Source organism: Somniosus microcephalus, chromosome 1 (genome assembly GCF_052327205.1).
Source record: "Somniosus microcephalus isolate GS21.2 chromosome 1, FLI_Smic_1.0, whole genome shotgun sequence".
NCBI classification, from domain to species: domain Eukaryota; kingdom Metazoa; phylum Chordata; class Chondrichthyes; order Squaliformes; family Somniosidae; genus Somniosus; species Somniosus microcephalus.
The window spans coordinates 312,531,058-312,551,143 of NC_140987.1; the positions used below are offsets into that span (position 1 = coordinate 312,531,058).

The following is a 20,086-nucleotide window of genomic DNA, read 5'->3' on the forward strand; positions in this document are numbered from 1 at the left end:
CAGTCTACACTGAGTATCATGTCATGCTGGCTGGATAGTGGCAGTCTACACTCAGAATCGTGTCATGTTGGCTGGATACTGACAGGCTACACTGAGAATCATGTCATGTTGGCTGGATAGTGGCAGTCTACACTGAGAATCGTGTCATCTTAGCAGAATAGTGACAGTCTACATGGTGAATCGTGTCATGTTAGCTGGATAGAAAGTGATAATCTACACTGAGAATTGTGTCATGTTTGCTGGATAGTGACAGCCTATACTGAGAATCGTGTCATGTTGGATGTATAGTGACAGTCTACACTGCGAATCGTGTCGTGTTGGCTGGATAGTGACATTCTACACGGTGAATCGTGCCATGTTAGCTGGATAGTAATTGACAGCCTACATTGAGATTCATGTCATGTTGGCTGGATAGTGAGTCTACACTGAGAATCGTGTCATGTTGGCTGGATAGTGACAGTCTACACTGAGAATCGTATCATGTTGGCTGGATTATAAGTGACAGCCTACACTGAGAATCATGTCATGCTGGCTGGATAGTCACAGTCTACACTAAGAATCGTGTCATGTTGGCTGGATAGTGACAGCCCACACTGAGAATCATGTCATGTTGTCTGTATAGTGACAGTCTACACTGAGAATCGTGTCATGTTGGCTGTATAGTGACAGTCTACACTGAGAATCGTGTCATGTTGGCTAGATAGTAAGTGACAGTCTAGACAGAGAATCATGTCATGTTGGCTGGATAGTGACAGTCTACACAGAGAATCGTGTCATGTTGCCAAGATATTGGCAATCTACACTGAGAATTGTGTCATGTTGGCTGGATAGTGACAGTCTACAATAAGAATCATGTCATGTTGGCTGGATAATAAGTGACAGTCTACACTGAGAATCGTGTCATGTTGGTTGGATAGTGGCAGTCTACACTGAGAATGGTGTCATGTTGGCTGTATAGTGACAGTCTATACTGAGAATTGTGTCATGTTGGCTGTATAGTGACAGTCTATACTGAGAATCATGTCATGTTTTCTGGATAGTGACAGCCTACACTGTGAATCATATGATGTTGGCTGGATCATGACACTCTACACTGAGAATCGTGTCATGTTGGCTGGATAGTGGCAGTCTACACTGAGAATCGTGTCATGTTGGGTGGATAGTGAGTCTACACTGAGAATCGTGTCATGTTGGCTGGATAGTGACAGTCTACACTGAGAATCGTGTCATGTTGGCTGGATTATAAGTGACAGCCTACACTGAGAATCATGTCACGTCGGCTGGATAGTGACAGCCTACACTGAGAATCGTGTCATGTTGGCTGGATAGTGACAGCCTACACTGAGATTCATGTCATGTTGGCTGGATAGTGACAGCCTACACTGAGAATCGTGTCATGTTGGCTGGATAGTGACAGCCTACACTGAGAATCGTGTCATGTTGGCTGGATAGTGACAGCCTACACTGAGATTCATGTCATTTTGGCTATATAGTGACAGTCCACACTGAGAATCGTGGCATGTTGGCTCGATAGTGACTGTCCACACTAAGAATCCTGTCATGTTGGCTGGATAGTGATGGACTACGCTGCGAATCGTGTCTTGTTGGCTGGGTAGTGACATTCTACACGATGAATCGTGTCATGTTAGCGGGATAGTGACAGTCTGCACGGTGAATCGTGTCATGTTAGCTGGATAGTAATTGACAGCCTACATTGAGATTCGTGTCATGTTGGCTGGATAGTGACAGTCTACACTGAGAATTGTGTCATGTTGGCTGGATAGTGACAGTCTACACTGAGAATTGTATCATGTTGGCTGGATAATGACAGTCTACACTGAGAATTGTATCATGTTGGCTGGATTAGTGACAGTCTACACTGAGAATTGTGTCATGTTGGCTGGATAGTGACAGTCTACACTGAGAATTGTATCATGTTGGCTAGATAGTAAGTGACAGTCTACACTGAGAATCATGTTATGTTGGCTGGATAGTGGCAGTCTACACTGAGAATCGTGCCATGTTGTCTGGATAGTGACAGTCTACACTGAGAATTGTGTCATGTTGGCTCTATAATGACAGTCTACACTGAGAATCGTGTTATGTTGGCTGTATACTGACAGTCTACACTGAGAATCGTGTCATGTTGGCTGGATGGTGATAGTCTACACTGAGAATCATGTCATGTTGACTGGATAGTGACGGCCTCCACTGACATTCGTGTCATGTTGGCTGGATAATGACAGCCTACACTGAGAATCGTGTCATTTTGGCTGGATAGTGACAGTCTACACTGAGAATCGTGTCATCTTAGCGGAATAGTGACAGTCTACACGGTGAATCGTGTCATGTTAGCCGGATAGTAAGTGATAATCTACACTGATAATCGTGTCATGTTTGCTGGATAGTGTCAGCCTATACTGAGAATCGTGCCATGTTGGCTGGATAATAAGTGACAGTCTACACTGAGAATCGTGTCATGTTGGCTGGATAGTGACAGTCTACACGGTGAATCGTGTCATGTTGGCTGGATAGTGACAGTCTACACTGAGAATCGTGCCATGTTGGCTGGATAATAAGTGACAGTCTACACTGGTAATCATGTCATGTTTGCTGGATAGTGTCAGCCTATACTGAGAATCGTGTCATGTTGGCTGGATAGTGACAGTCTACACTGAGAATCGTGTCATGTTGGCTGGATAGTAATGATAGTCTACACTGAGAATCGTGTCATTTTGGCTGGATAGTGACAGTCTACACTGAGAATCGTGTCATGTTGGCTGGATAGTAAGTGATAGCTTACACTGTGAATTGTGTCATGTTGGCTGGATAGTGGCGTTCTCCACTGAGAAGTGTGTCATGTTGGCTGGATAGTAAGTGACAGCCTTCATTGAGAATCGTGTCACGCTGGCTGGAAAGTAAGTGACAGCCTCCACTGAGAATCGTGTCTTGTTGGCTGCATAGTAATTGACAGTCTACACTGAGAATCATGTCATGTTGGCTGGCTAGTGACCGTCTACACTGCGAATCATGTCATGTTGGCTCGATAGTAAGTGACAGTCTACAATGAGAATCGTGTCATGTTGGCTGGATAGTGACAGTAAACTGAGAATCGTGTCATGTTGGCTGGATAGTGACAGTCTACACTAAGAATCGTGTCCTGTTGGCTGGATAGTAAGTGACCGCCTCCTCTGAGAATCAAGTCATGTTGGCTGGATAGTGACAGTCTACACTAAGAATCGTGTCCTGTTGGCTGGATAGTAAGTGACCGCCTCCTCTGAGAATCAAGTCATGTTGGCTGGATAGTGACAGTCTACACTAAGAATCGTGTCCTGTTGGCTGGATAGTAAGTGACCGCCTCCTCTGAGAATCAAGTCATGTTGGCTGGATAGTGACAGTCTACACTAAGAATCGTGTCCTGTTGGCTGGATAGTAAGTGACAGCCTCCACTGAGAATCAAGTCATGTTGGCTGGATAGTAAGTAACGGCCTACACTGAGAATCGTGTCATGTTGGCTGGATAGTGGCAGTCTACACTGAGTATCATGTTTTTTGGCATTTTGGTAAGCGGGGCGAGTTTGAATTGCATCAGCATGAGCTTTTATAATGTGTTTTATTTCCGTTATTGCTCACATTTCTTTTCACACTTAGTTAAGAAATTTGTCGTGACTAGCACAATCAGCAAAGCAATGATATTGCTCAGCATTCCTGTGTTTAGGCACCCATAAAGTGTGGGCAGCACAACATTTGCAAGGCAATGTACTGGGAGACAGTGCTCCTTTAATAAAATTGCAAACATCATTTTCCCTGGAATGTTCATCGTGTCTGTATGTCTTAGTGTTCAGTAAGGAAAAATTCTGATTGTCTCTGCTTTTCTTTCTCTGACTCAGTGTCCTATCCTCGGTCTTTCTGTCCCATTGTGGAAGGTTTTCTCCACCACACTCATGACTTGTTTTGTTTCTATCAGGAGGGTGGGGACTGGCTGCCCCTGCACCCTGGCATGAACTGCAGTCAGGATGATATCGACATGAACCGACTGAGATACGTGCACACCGGAGCAATGGGGTCAAAGGGGCATGACAGTTTTCTTTTCCGCCTATTGGACGGTGATAACAGATCATCAGTGCACCAGTTCCACATCGCCATTCACAACATTGAAAAGGGTAACGTAGCAACAATAACCCTAGAGATATGTTGCAGCGCAAAAAGCAAAGATAATTTTGGAGCGTGTAAATAATAGTGCACTTAATTTAAATACCTTGTTATTCTGTAAAATAAATTAAATAAGGTATGCTGTGAGTGCATTGAGTTTACAGCAATTACTGCCATATATTGTAAGCATTCAGAATTGCTAATCAGCCACTTTTCCTTCTTCCCTGGCCTACCTTTGACTGCATAGTGATCACAAGGCATGTCATCACCCAGCCATTTTAGATGAAGGTTGCACCTACTGGCAATAGCGGGTGTGAGTTTGATCATCACGTGGCATCCTGATGTTTTTGCATTCTAGGATGTAAGGTAGTAAGGCATCTTGATCGACAGATTTCAATGATTTTTTTCTAAATACACAGCCAGGCGCATGCCAGTGGTGGTCCTTATTAACATTCAGCATTCACAATGCTGCCTCTTAATGTCTGGCCAAATAATGTTGCTCTTGTTTTATGGCATGGAGTTTTCTCCTGGGTTGAACGCAGTACTCTAGTTCAGGTCTAACTGGTGTTTTATACAGTTGAAGCATAACGCCCCTGCTCTTATATTATATGCCACAGCTAATAAAGGCAAGCATTCTGTATGCCTTCTTAACCACCTTATCTACTTGGTCTGCTGCCTTCAGTACTGCGTGCAGTTCTGGTCACCACATTACAGGAAAGATGTGATTGCACTAGAGAGGGTACAGAGGAGATTTACAAGGATGTTGCCGGGAGTAGAGAATCTTAGCTATGAGGAAAGACTGGATAGGCTGGGTCTGTTTTCCTTGGAACAGAGGAGGCTGAGGGGAGACCTTATTAAGGTGTATAAAGTTATGAGGGGCATAGATAAAATGGATAGAAAGGACATATTTCCCTTAGCAGAGGGGTCAAAAACCAGAGGGCGCAGATTTAAAGTAATTGGTGGAAGGTTTAGAGGGGATTTGAGGGGAAATTTCTTCACCCAAATGGTTGTGGTGGTCTGGAACTCACTGTCTAAAAGGGTGGTAGAGGCAGGAACCCTAACCACATTTAAAAAGTACTTGGATGTGCACTTGGGATGCTCTAACCTGCAGGGCTACGGACCAAGAGCTGGAAAGTGGGATTAGGCTGGATAGCTCTTTGTTGGCCGGCGCGGACACGATGGGCCGAAATGGCCTCCTTCCGTGCTGTAACTTTCTATGATTCTATGATTCTAAGTAGCACAAGGAGGAACCTAATACAAATAAATTAATGCATTTGTTAACAATACTGTTGAAAGCAATTCCTTCCTCTAAAATATTTTATAAAGGGATATCCTATTTTTTGATGCCACTCTTTCCTTTCTTTGCTCATCTTTAACCTAGAGCTACTACACCTTCATCCCTATACTGATTCAGCACTGCACAAGTGACTCTTCAGTTTTTGTAAGTTTGATGTACACTATGGTTTTAAAAAGTGTTTATTTTCACTTTGTTATATTGCTAGGTGAAATTGCAGTTTTTCTAAAACCACTCACCATTGTCAAGGGAGACAGAGCCACTCTGACTACAGCCGTCCTTCTTGCTTCTGACGGTACGAACAAACCCGAGGAGCTGCTTTATGTCATAACAGTCCCGCCAAGTTATGGCCAAGTAGAATATGTCAACTACCCTGGAGTGGTAATAACCAGTTTTAGCCAGATGGATGTGGCAGCTCAGATGGTTTCTTATACACACAAAAGCAAGGCAGCAGCTACGAGAGACTCATTGAGGTAAGAATATGTGCATTTACATAAAGGTTTAAAAGTGATATTAATAAATAATGCTGAATTCCATTAAATCAAACCATAGCATGTCTTGTAATCACACTTACTGTATTAGCATTCTTTTAACCGTAGTTGTTCATATATACATCAGCTAAAAACATGTGCAATTGGTTCTGACCTGTTGACATATTTATGACTCCCAAATGGATACTCTGACTGTGGTTTCCCCCTGCAAGTCTGCAATTTTCCTTCCATTAAAATGAATTGGTGGAGCATTGGCTGGCCAGTGCAGAAGCAGCATCCCAGCCTCCATGTGCATTTATAGTGCCTGTGTGAGCTGGGCTTGTGTGACAGGACTGAAGGCTGAAGGCCAAGAGATGCTTTTTTAGGTAGGCTTCACAGCACTGTTAGTTGGTGCATGGTTCTACATTGAGTTAGCTGATTTCACCTGGGGCAAGTTAAAATGCTACAATTTGCTTCCGTGACCCTCGATTAGGCAGGGGAATAGTCAGCCATGGCTCCTCCTATTGTGCCTATCGAGCGAGAGCAGGATTAGACTGAGTTGAGTTGTCCACAGTCAAGTAGCCTGTCACGGCTCCCACATGAAGAATGGCCCTTGAGCGAGAGACCAGAGGGCATTGTCTGAGAAAGTCTCCTGCAGCTAAAGTCAAGGGGGTACATTCTGACTTTGTGCGATAGTGGAAACTAGGTGGTAGGGAATCGTCAATAGAAATAAAAATCAGGAGAGCTGTAAAACGGGCTGCCGCTACACTGTCGCACAAAGCCAAAATCTACCCCGACCTCTTTAGGAGAGAAGGAGAGAAAATTGAAAGGTTTAGAAAAGGCTTTTCAAATCTATTTAGATAAAGATGATGGTGCTTTAAAAGCAGTGGTCAAATGATGTAGATTATGAGATACTGTTCAACACTACAAAATAATATCTAATTGACAGCAATGTTCCCTTTAAGCTGCGTGGCTGTCTGGAGCTCCCGTGCAGCCGGTGCACCGGCTTTTAAATAGAAATAAACGAGCCTGCGCGGGAATTTCAATGGGCCGCGGAGCCCCTTAAAGGGACCACACACCGGAAAAAAAATTAAAAGGAACATTGATGGACAGGCAGATAAACAAGGGCATTACTTTGTGAATCTAAAGAAGATTCACAGTATCATTGACCCCAATATTAATGGGGAGGCGGCAATGCTCCCTGTAAATTTTTTCAGGGCCACGTGGGTCCTTTAATGGGCTGCATGGCCCATTCAAAATCCAATAAGGATCTCAGGAGAAACTTCTTTACCCAAAGAGTGGTGAGAATGTGGAACTCGCTACCACAGGGAGTGGTTGAGGCGAATAGTATAGATGCATTTAAGGGGAAGCTAGATAAACACACGAGGGAGAAAGGAATAGAATGATATGCGGATAGGGTGAGATGAAGTAGGGTGGGAGCAGGCTCAAGTGGAGCATAAACACCAGCATGAACCTGTTGGGCCGAATGGCCTGTTTCTGTGCTGTAAATTCTATGTAGTTCTATGTTAATCTGCCTTTGTCATACGAGAAAGAGCAAGGTTTGATTTTTAGAAGCTTCAATTATGCAGAATTATGGTCTGGAAAAATTTGTGTATGATATCAAAGTGAAACTGTTGGATAAAGCAGGCGTCATATTTCAAATAGAATTTGCAGAGACCAGTGACAAAAGTTTAGTTTTTTTCCCCATCAGATGATACCAATTTTGCTGTGAGTTAAAATCAAATGAGACTAAACAATCTTCAAAAGTTCTTCTACTGTCATTTTCAGTTCTATTTGGTGTCACAGAATCACAGAATCACAGAAACCCCACAGTGCAGATAGAGGCCATTTCGGCCCATCGAGCCTGCACCAACACATATCCCACCCGATCCCCGTAACCCCTACACCAACACATATCCCACCCTATCCCCGTAACCCCACGTATTTAATCCCCCTAACACTAAGGGTCAATTTATCATAGCCAATCAACCTAACCCGCACATCTTTGGACTGTGGGAGGAAACCGGAGCACCCGGAGGAAACCCACGCAAACACGGGGAGAATGTGCAAACTCCACACAGACAGTCACTCGAGGCCGGATTCGAACCCGGGTCCCTGGCGCTGTGAGGCAACAGTGCTAACCACTATGCCACCGTGCTGTCGTCCGCAAATTTTGATATAGTACTTCCGATTCCTGAGTCCAATTCATTTATGCAAATGATGAACAACAGTGGTCCCAGCACTGACCACTTCCCATCTTCCACCAGTCTGAGGAACTAACTTTAACACCTACTCTCTGTTTTCTGCTTTGTGGTTCGCTGTCCATTCTGCTGCTTGTTGCCTGATTCCACATGCTCTGATCATGAAACTGTGAGGTAGATTATTTGGGTTGGTCGAAGCATTTCTTCTGGCATGGAATAGGCAAGTGGAAGATGGGATATTGAAAGAAGATCAATTTTACCTGCTCCTCATTGGAGGACTTTTAAATTGACATAAAGACTCTACACTGAATGTGCGAGAGTTTGATTACCATATCGTATGCTAATTATGTTGAAGGAAGACTTTGAGTAATTTTCCAATGTTACTGAGAGGATCCTGCCCACAGGTACAGCCCACCTGGAAGGCATGGCTAGAAATGGAAGCTCCATATGCAAATTAGCTTTTAAAGGAACATAGAAACATAGAAGATAGGAGCAGGAGTAGGCCATTCGGCCCCTCAAGCCTGGTCCGCCATTTGAGATCATGGCTGATCATCCAAATTCAGCACCCTGTCCCTGCTTTCTCCCCATATCCCTTGATCCCTTTAGCCTTAAGAAATATATCTAACTCCTTCTTGAATATATTTAATGAATTGGCCTCAATTGTCTTTTGTGGTAGAGAATTCCACAGGTTCACCACTCTTTGGGTGAAGAAATTCCTCCTCATCTCTGTCCTAAATGGCTTACCCCTTATCCTTAGACAGTGACCCCTGGTTCTGGACTCCCCCGCCATCGGGAACATCCTTCCTGCATCTAGTCTGTCTAGTCCTGTTAGAATTTTATAAATTTCAATGAGAATCCGCTCTCATTCTTCTAAACTCCAGTGAATATAAGCCCAATCAACCCAATCTCTCCTCATACATCATTCCTGCCATCCCAGGTATCAGTCTGGTGAATCTTCGCTGCACTCCCTCCATGGCAAGAACATCCTTCCTCAGATAAGGCGACCAAAACTGCACACAATACTCAAGGTGTGGTCTCACCAAGGCCCTGTACAACTGCAGCAAGACATCCTTGGTCCTGTACTCAAATCCTCTCACTATGAAGACCAACATACCATTTGCCTTCTTACCCGTCTGCTGCACCTGCATGCTTACCTTCAGCGACTGGTGCACAAGGACACCCAGGTCTCGTTACACTTCCCCTTCTCCCAATCTATCGCTATTCAGATATTAATCCGCCTTCCTGTTTTTGCCACCAAAGTGGATAACCTCGCATTTATCCACATTATACTGCATCTGCCATGAATCTGCCCAATCACCCAACCTGTCCAAATCATACTGGAGTTTCTCAGCATCCTCCTCACAGCACACACGCCCACCCAGCTTTGTGTCATCTGCAAACTTGGAGATATTACATCTAGTTCCCTTGTCTAGATCATTAATATATATTGTGAATAGCTGGGGTCCTAGCACCGATCCCTGCGGTACCCCACTAGTCACTGCCTGCCACTTGGACAAAGATCCGTTTATTCCAACTCTTTGCTTCCCGTCTGCCAACCAGTTCTCTATCCAAGTCAGTACCTTACCCCCAGTCCCACGTGCTTTAACTTTACACGCTAATCTCTTATGTAGGACCTTATCGAAAGCCTTCTGAAAGTCCAAATACACCACATCCACTGGTTCTCCCTTATCTATTCTACCAGTTACATCCTCAAAAAATTCCAGTAGATTAGCCAAGCACGATTTACCTTTTGTAAATCCATGTTGACTTTGTCCGATCCTGTCACTGTTTTCCAAGTGCTCTGCTATTACATCTTTTATAATGGACTCTAGCATTTTCCCCACTACCGATGTCAGGCTATAATTCCCCGTTTTCTCTCTACCACCTTTTTTGAATAATGGGGTTACTTTAGCTACCCTCTAATCCTTGGGAACTGTTCCAGAGTCTATAGAATTTTGGAAGATGACCAGCAATGCATCTACTATTTCTAGGGCCACTTCCTTAAGTACCCTTGAATGTAGATTATCAGGACCTGTGGATTTATCAGCCTTCAATCCTGTCAATTTCCCTAACACCATTTCCCTACAAATACTAATTTCATTCAGTTCTTCCCTCTCATTAGACCCTATGTTCCCTGACATCTCTGGGAGGTTATTTATGACCTCCTTTGTGAAGACAGAACCAAAGTATGTATTTAATTGGTCTGCCATTTCTTTGTTCCCCATTATAAATTCCCCTGATTCTGACTGCAAGGGACCTATGCTTGACTTCACCAATCTTTTTCTCTTCATATATCTATAGAAGCTTTTACAGTCAGTTGTTATGTTCCCTGAAAGCTTACTCTCACACTCTATTTTCCCCCTCTTAATTAATCCCTTTGTCCTCCTTTGCTGAATCCTAAACTGCTCAAAATCCTCAGGTTTGCTGCTTTTTCTGGCCAATTTATATGTTCTCTCCTTGGATCTTATGTTATCTCTAATTTCCCTTGTTAGCCATGGTTGAGTCACCTTTTTTGTTTTATTTTCATGCCAAACAGGGCTTTTCCCAGGGAATGGGGGTCGTAAATTTATTTTTGTTCCTTTTCTTGATCAGAACATGTAGAAAATGTTTCTAGTAATAGGAAAGCCATCAAGTATTTCTCCAGAACACCACAAAGCTGATTTTAAATGAAACATTTGGAAGAATTCAGCACAAGCTGGAAAGTATCTCCTAGCATACAAACTTTAATTGTTGCAGGGCTGTGCGATCTGTAAAGATGACACCTGTAGTCAATCTCCACCATAGAGATGGCACTGCCAATGGCAGTCAAGCTGACCACAGCCCTCAACTCCAGATCCCTCCAAACTACCAGTATCTGTGAAGTTACTGCTCACAAGTATGTCAAACAGAGCTAACAATTTTATTTCCTAACTGTTAATACCCTTGCCTCTGTTTTGAAATAGTCAATCGACCTAGCCTTTGTAGTCTGATCTATTCCTTGATTTTGTTTTAAACTTGTGATTTTATTTGGGTGGGGAAGAAGTAAATTATATTGTGCTTTCAGTAAAGTCATTTGACTAATTAGGACACCAAAGGCACACGCTGCAATCTTGAGTGACAATGAGAGCACTGCTCAAAGCTGCCAAAATCAAAAGCAGCTCATTAAGGGAATACGTACTCTCACTTGGTGTTACTTCATTCTCGGCCATTTGCAGACTTGTTTAGCCCAACTTTGAGTACTTGTATTCTGCTGTGACTAACTTTTTCCAGATCTGATAGCTCTCAATCAGATTCCCTGTAGGGTTACCCTCTAGCACACCCATTTGGTCACCTGCTCTAATTTCTCCTTATGTGGCTTGGTGTCAAATTGTTTGTCTTTTAATACTCCTGTGAAGTGCCTTGGGACGTTTTACTATGTTAAAGGCGCTATATAAATACAAGTTGATGTTGTGCCTTGCGGGCTTTCGCTGGGCTCCTGGCAGTGCTGGCAGCTGCTCATCCAAGCTTGATGTGATTAAAAAAAGGAAGAGTTTTAGAATCTTAGATCCATACCAGTTGCCAACTGCTCATTTTTTGAGTGAGCTGCCAGCATTCCTGACCCCATGTCCACCCTACTCACACTGAGCCCCAAATGATCTCCTTTACCTGGAGACTTTAAATCAAATCATTACACATTGCCCCTTATCTCTTCTGCATGTGTGCAATGTTTTGTGCATGTGCGATGTATTATGGGATGAGTTCATCACTGCCAGGGGAAACAATGTTGGTGTGTTTGGATAATTATTATATATCTTTCAGGAGAGGCTATTCTAACCAGAGTAGCACTCATTACTGCTGCTTTTAACATGGTCGAAGTAAAGCCATCACAACACTTCACACAAAGCTCCTTTTTCCAGTGGATTTAATGTAAAAACAATGACTTTGCTGCCAGTGATTCAACTCAATTTTAATTGCACAGATTGTTGAGCCCAGAGAACAAGAACAAATACGCAGTGAAATGTGCAAATGTAGTTTTAAAAATACTCCACTTTCTATTAGAAATGAACAAGAAGTAGAGGCCCCCCAGTTACAGGTTGATTGTGATAAAGGCCCTGAAATTCTGTGGGGATTTTACCGGTCTCCCACCATAACTCCGATGGGAAGCTGGCAGAACCTCAGGGAAACGGTTAGATTCCCACCGGAATTGCAGCGAAAGACTGGAGAATTTCAGGGCTGGTACGTTTAAGATATCTTTCAGAGAATACGTTTGGTCAAAAGATGTGTGCACTGTGGTCATATCTTGCCTTGTACATCCCAACTGCAGGAGATGAAAAGCTAATAGAAACAGCTGTGGCTCAGTGGGTAGCACTCTCTAGGTGGGAAGGACTAGGAGTGAGCAGGTGTTACTGGTTGCCTGATTACAGCAGGGAGTTGGAGTGAGTTTGTAAAAAGTTGGTGGTGGGTTTTGGGGGCTTTGTTTTCAGGTTTCAGGGCCTTTTTGGCCCATAAAAAACAGCCAGATGGCTGCTGAGGGGTCTGGAGTGCCGGGCCCCTCAGAGGACAGTGTTCCCAAGATGAATTTAATTCGGGAAGAAACTGTGGTTGGAAGGGAAAGAAAAAGGCCCAAAGATTTGGGCTGAGATCCCAGGAGGTTTGGAAAAGAAAACACGGTGGTGGTTCAGTGCGAGGATAAGGAGATACGAGCTTGGGATATTATCCAAGTGGTACATGAGGACTGTGGCGAGGGAAGCTGCTTTGCCTGCTGACCAAAGCCGAATGTTGGGTTCGAGGTGACGGTCAGTGGCCGAGAGGAGGTGGAAAGAATTTTACTCAGTCTGAAAGTTGGTGATAAGTTCTTGGAGGTATCTCTGCTATATTTGGAAGAGGTGCTGGTCTCATTCTTAAAATTGCCAGTTTATATTGAGGATGATGTGCTAATCAAAAAGTTGGAGTCGTGGGACATTAAAATTTGCTCAGCAATAAAGAGGAGGTACTATCCAGGAACACGGGTAGCAGATGGAACCCATTATGTAAAGGTGCGGTTCCCAGAGGGGGTGAAGTCATTACCGTACAGCATGAAATTCGAGACATTGGAAGGAGTGCAGTACTTTCGAGTACTGCGTGATAACCAAGTGAAGGTTTGTTATTATTGTCTTGGACACGACCATCTTGTAGGAAACTGTCCAGACTTGTACTGTTATAATTGCGGCGAGTCTGGACACATCGCTCGGAGCTGCAAGGCGGAGAGCTGTGGGGTGTGTCACAAAGGTGCCACCCGCTGTGAGTGTGAGGCAGAAGGAAGCTCTGAGTGATGAGGAGATGGGAGAAGGAGCAGGAGATGTGAATGGAATGGCTGGAGGAGCGGAGCAGTCGGAGGACACAGCTGGTGAATTGAGGGAGAAAAGAGCACAGGAAGAGGCAGAAAATTACGGAGCAGAGAACAGGATGGATATGGTGGAAAACACACCAAGTACAGTGGAAAAGAACAAAGACAGCAGTGGGCAGCAATTTTCGAGTGCAGACTCGAGCTTTAATATGGTTCAGCTCTCCCTGAAGAATCTGGTGTCCGTGGGTGGAGAGGAGGTGGGAGCGGGGTGCGTGGTAAATGTAAGTACTCCAAAGAAAGACGGGGAGTCAGACATCTCGGTGAGCAGGAGGGGGCAAGATAAGGAGAGGGTGCCAGAGGCAGGAGCCTTAAAGGGGCAGCAGGACGGGAGCGGAGAGACAAAGACGCCAGAAGGGAGCAATATAGGTGCACCATTGTCCCAGAGAGAGAAGGATCAGGGAGCAAGGGCCAGAGGTGGAGATGAGGTTGAAGGGAGTGGCACTGTTGGAGAAACGGCGATAGCAGGAAGACTCTCTATGGGAGATGATGTATCTGACGGGGAGCAGGATTATGTATCTGACGGGGAGCAGGCACAGACGGTTACAGAAGAGCTTGAGAGTGAGGAATTAGAGGGGGACAGAGACATGGAAGTGGGGGGTGGGGTGGCACCATGTGGAAAGGGAAAGGTTGGTGAGGGGCAGAAGGAGGGGGAAAGGGCAAGTCCTTGGCCCAAACTTAATGCAAGGAAGAGGCTGAAACAGCAGGGAAGGTTCAAACAGGAGGTGAAAAGGAGTCGGAGGCTGCAGGAAAAAGCAACAGCTGGCCGAAAAGTTGGGAAGGAGCATGAGAGGAGGGAAGGGCCAGAGATTAAATGATGGGGAGATTATCAGGCATATTTCCCTTCTTTGGAGCCATGATTACATTGGTCTCGATCAATCTGAAAGGACTGAGGGCTGAGAAGAAATTGCAGCAGTTGTTGCAGGGTTTTAAAGGCACGGACTTGTTGGCCTAGAAATTCACTTTGGGGCGGCCAGCTCGCTCGCGCCCAAAAGTTAGCGCTGGGTGGGGAGGCATTAGCGCTCACCAGATATTCGTCTTCTGCGCCCCAATTCGGAAGCGGGCGCTATACCAGGGTGTGCCCGCCTCCGCTTGGGGCGCTGCAACTGAATATCTGCGCGCTAGTTGCCGCAGCGCCACCCGCAGCGGAGCGGCAGGCTGCGGTACTGCAGGCCTTCCTCCCTCTCTTAAGGGGGAGGTGCCTGCAACAGCCGGAGCCCCGATCGCGAGTGCCGGCAAAAGAGCCCGGCACAACGGAGAAGTGCCGGGCTCGCGGAAAGCAGCCGGCAATGCCGCGGCGGGGGGGGTGGAGGAGGCCGGGGAAGGAGGTGCGGGCAGGCGGCTGCCGCAAAAGCGGCCGGCCGCATCTTCCGCTTTAATGCGCCCCACTAAGGCTGCAGGACGGCCCCGTTTTCTGGTCGCTGTTTGCGGCCGCTTCGAAGGAGGCGGCCGCAACTAAATATGGGGATCGGCGCGGTTTTGGGGCGTTACCGGGGCACCGCGCACACCGATGACGTCATCGGTGCCGGTGCAGCGCTAACGGCTGCCGCCGTCATTAACGCTGCACTCAATTTCCGCACTACCAACCCCGCCGGCGCAGAAGACCTCTTTAGGCGCTAAGTGGGCGCAAGGCCCACTGAATTTCTAGGCCGTTGTGTCTGCAAGAAACCCTTGGGGATGAGGATATTCTCGAAAGAGTTCAGAAGGTTTTGAAGGGAGAGGTGTTTGCAAGTTGTTCAAACAATAACCGTAGAGGGGTGGCTGTTTTGGTGAGTCCGTCCATAAAAGAGAACATTGCCTTGGTGGACAAGGGCACTGAGGGGAGATTTTTACGGCTAAGGGTAAAAATGGAGGAATTTAATTGCGATCTCTTTAATATCTATGCACCGAACGACCATTGCAAGCATCGCGAGTTTTTTCGGGGGTTATTCACTGAAGTGGCAGAGGTGGAAAATCCTTGTATAGTGGGGGATTTTAATGTATTTTTTATCTCGGATAGACATTTCAGTCCAGATGACCTTTAAGGATGATAACTCCAGAGAAATGATTGTAAAAATGATGGCATATTTAAATTTGAGAGACTTATGCAGGGACCGGAACCCCATAAAAAGGGAGTTCTCCAGATCAGGTTGGGTTGGTGATGTTTTAAAACAGAGCCAAATAGATTTTGTGTTAATGCGGGAAGGGTTAAGTTCTGAGGTGATGGAGGTTGATTATAAAAAAGTATTTTTAGTGACCACTCGGCTTTGGTTCTTAGAATTGGAACAGCAGAGTTAAGATTGGTTCAAGGGTGTGGATTTTAAACAATCAATACCTGAAAGAAATTGCTTATAAAGAAGGGATTTTAAATATAATAAAGAATGCTCGGAAGGAACCTTTGTTCTTGAAAGAAAGAAGACTTTGGTGGGACAATTTCAAATATGAGGTAAAAGTTTTTTCGGTACGTTATGGGAGAAAGAGAGCGGCAGCTAACCGGTGTCGAGAAGAGAATATAAACAAAAGGTTTACGGATGTCTGTAAAGCAGTTGACGGAGGGGATAAGGGAGCTGAGACTAAGTTCCGGGTGCTAAAGGAAGAGTGGGAATTATTGCAAGCTGAAAAATGCAAGGAGGCCATTCTCCATGCAAAGGCTAGAGATGCATTGGAGGGCGAAAGATGCAGTAGATATTTTCCAGAGCAAGAGAAGCTGCAACAGAGATTATCATTAATTGAAGAGTTGAAGGTTGGGGAGAAGATCATTCATGAAAGTGGGGAGATTTTAGAGGCAGCTAGCAGCTTTTATCAAGAGTTATATACAAAAGAAGACATTTCCAATTTGGCGATGGAGAAGGTTAGTGCTTTTATTGAAGAGGGTTTAAAGGAGGATGAGAGAAGCATGTGTGACAAAGAAGTAGGATTAGCAGAAATAAAAGTAGTAATAAGTGGAATGAAGGGAGGGAAAAGCCCAGGGTCCGATGGACTAAGTGCAGAATTTTATAAAGAATTTTTCGAGATTTTAAGTCCATTGCTCTTAGGAGTTTTTAAGGAAATTAAAATTGAGGGAAGCTTGGCCCCATCTATGAGGAGAGGTGTCATAAGCTTAGCTTATATAAAAATAAAGGGGATAGACGGGATCTGAAGAATTGGAGTCCCATCACATTATTAATTGTGGATTATAAGATCTTGGCGAGGGTTATGGCAAATCTTTTGAAGGAGCTGTTGCCGCAGATAGTTTTGCCCTCTCAGTCCTATGGAGTCATAGGCTGGGACATCGCAGACTCTGTGGTGTCAATCCGAGATGCAATAGAGCTCATGGAAGAGAGTGGGAGGGAGGCTTATATATTAAAAATAGATCAACACCCTTTGATAGGGTGTCTCATAAGTTTTTATTGAAGGTTTTGGAAGCATTTGGTTTCGGGGGAAATGTCATTGAGTGGATAAGGATTTTTATTCAAACATATTTAGTTGTGTTAAATGTAATGGTTTTTTATCCAAGTATTTTCTGATACAGAGATCAGTGAGACAGGGTTGCCCCCTGTCCTCGTTGTACACATTGGTAGCAGAACCATTAGGTTACATGATGTGAAAGAAACAAGGTGTAGTTGGGATTGAGGTTCCCAGTTCTGGGCTGGTGTCAGTGATACACCAATATGCAGATGAGACAACCTTAACATTGAGAAATGGGGAGTTAGTGAGGAAAGCAATGGATATAGTGGAGCCAAAGTGAATTATACTAAGTCCCAATGCCTGGTTGCAGGATGGGGTAGGGGGGAATGGTTGGGGGAAAGTCCCTTTAAGGTGGTGGAGGTTTTGGAAGTTCTGGGGGTGCATATGGGGTGCAAGAAAGACAGGGATGAAGTGGATCGATTAAATTGGGAACCGAAGGTTATGAAAATTAAAAAGATTTTGGGAAGATGGGAAAGAAGGTGGTTGAAAGTGCAAGGAAGAGCGACAGTGGTGTCTGCTCTCCTGCTATCTAAGCTATGGTACTTATTGACGGTGGAGGATATTCCTGAGTGGGTGGAAAAAGCCATCCGAGAGGCTTGTGTGAGGTTTTTATGGGAAGGGAAACCAGCCTTGGTGGCTTACAATACCATCATTGGACGGAGAAATCAGGGAGGACTCAATTTCCCAGATATTGATTTGAAGAAAAAATCCTTTAGAATCAAATGGGTGAAGAGATTTCTTCAGAAGTCAAAAACAAGTTTTTGGAAGAGTTGTTTTGAGCATTTTTTAAAACGAAGTGGGATAGGAAGGCAGGGGATATTGTATATGGAATACAATAATATGTTTTTGAAATCGATTAAACTTCTCCCTAGGTTTTATAAGGGGGTTGTAGAGACTTGGGCCCAATTTTTAAAAAGTGTGCTGTTTATGCCCAAGGGGGCTGAGGAATTTTTAGAACAGACCTTATTTTTGAACAGGTGGGTCAACATCGAAGGAGAGGTTTTATTAATCAAGCTTTTATAAAAGCTGGTGTTATATGTGTGAAAGATGTATTATACGAGGTAATTCCAAGTTGGTTGTCAGAAGCGATAGTGAGAGACATGGTGTGGGAGGAGGATCAGGAGGTAGAGGAAAAAGCAATAGGGATCATGTATGAGAAGATTGTGAGGGCAATGCCACAGGATTGGATGGAAGATATAAATGCGGAAATCTCCAAAGGAAGTAAAATGCGTCCTGCTTTTCCAAGCTTTCTGCTGGAGAAAGGGGGAGTGCTGGTCCAATTTGACAACTCGAGATTTCTATGAGGTATTTAGAGAAAGGAGATTCAAGACACCTGCTGGTCAGGAGTTTTGGCAGAGTATATACCCACAGCTGGACTACAGTAGGATTTGGAAGGGAGTGTGGGCGAATTTTAAATGTCCAGAGTGGATTGAACTGGATTTCAAATTGGATATACGAGAATGGATTAGGAAAAAAAGGAGGGCTTTTGGCAGATACAAAGGACTAAAGACAGAGGAAGCCCTAGAGGAGTATAAAAAGTGCAGGGGGATACTTAAAAAAGAAATTAGGAGAGCGAGGAGGGGCAATGAAATAACACTGGCGAGCAAAATAAAGGAAAATCCTAAGGTGTTTTATAAGTATACTAGCTGGGGGGAGCCCGGCTTTGCCAGGGCTGTTTTGGGCCGGGCAGTTTAAATCGAGTGCCAGGCTTTGGGGCCCTGTCTGTGTCCCTTTGTGAAACAATGGCTGGCAGATCCCTGAGATGAAAACGATTAGTCTCGCCCACACACACACTTAATACCTTGAAAGATGAAAGTGAAAGTACTTATAAAACGTTTTTGGTAAATCTTATGTTATTTTTAAAAGAGATACTCACCCAGTAATTCCTCTCTGAACGCGTGAGTACGGTCGGGGTACTCACGCGTCTGGCCGGAGGAAATGCCCGTGTTCAGCATGTACAACGCATGCGGGGAAAACCGGCATTTCCAGTCACAGAATCACACAGAATCCCCACAATGCAGATAGAGGCCATTTCGGCCCATCGAGCCTGCACCAACACATATCCCACCCTATCCCCGTAACCCCACGTATTTAATCCCCTAACACTAAGGGTCAATTTATCATAGCCAAATCAACCTAACCCGCACATCTTTGGACTGTGGGAGGAAACCAGAGCACCCGGAGGAAACCCACACAGACACAGGGAGAATGTGCAAACTCCACACAGACAGTCGCCCGAGGCTGGATTTGAACCCGGGTCCCTGGCGCGGTGAGGCAACAGTGCTAACCACTATGCCACCGTGCCCGAAGGGGTTCAGAGGCACAGCGCGTGCGACTGCACAGGCAGCGCTTGCGCAGTGAACTTCGTCGATTTCATTCATGGATTCAGTGAGGGTAAGACCTTACAAGTTACACTTGAAAAAGCATGTGTAAAGTTGCTCCAAGGCTGCGGAGGAAGATATATTTTATCATGGAGCTTCTGAAAGGCAATATTTTTGTTTGGGAAAGGGAAGAAAGTTATTTTAAGAAATGCTGAGGTAAGTTTTAAAGTTTAATTTTTTTTTTTTAAACGGGTTTTCAGTATGGTAGGTAGAAGGAGCAATTGTGGCTGTGTGAATTGAATGTGAGAATGAGTGTTCTAAAATGAGTAATGTAACATTTCCAACACTTTTAAGAAAGAAACTTTTCATCAGTAATAAGTAATTATGTATGTATGTCCGCATATATTCCTTTACGTATATGTATGTATGTTTTATATTCCTTTACTTATGTGTATGAATGTATGTTTTTAATTATGATTTTCCAATAAGTTACTTTCTCTGAAAGTCATAATTAAATACATACATTCATACACATAAGTAAAGGAATATATACATACACGCAAAGGAATATATACAGACATACATACATAATTACTTAAAAGAATATATTACTGATGAAAAGTTTCTTTCTTAAAAATGTTGGAGTCATTTTCACATTTAATAAACACAGCAAATTCAATTCACATAGCCACAATTGATCCTTTTACCTGCAGTACTGAAAACCCGTTTTAAAAAACAAAAATAAACTTTAAAACTTACCTCAGCATTTCTTAAAATAACTTTCCTCCCTTTCCCAAACAAAAATATTGCCTTTCAGAAGCTCCATGATAAGAAATATCTTCCTCCGCAGCCTCTGGAGCAACTGTACTCATGCTTTTTTCA

At 44.2% G+C, this 20,086-nt stretch overlaps 1 protein-coding gene across 1 annotated transcript in view; it reads left to right on the forward strand.

Annotated features, from left to right (window-relative positions):
• Window positions 1-20,086, forward strand: part of LOC147124856 (FRAS1-related extracellular matrix protein 1-like) — an 883,765-nt gene that overhangs the window by 673,810 nt on the left and 189,869 nt on the right. The window contains exons 23-24 of the mRNA XM_085994045.1: window positions 3,967-4,162; window positions 5,654-5,918. Of these exons, the coding sequence (XP_085850171.1) occupies window positions 3,967-4,162; window positions 5,654-5,918 (461 nt within the window). The remainder of the gene's footprint in view (window positions 1-3,966; window positions 4,163-5,653; window positions 5,919-20,086) is intronic.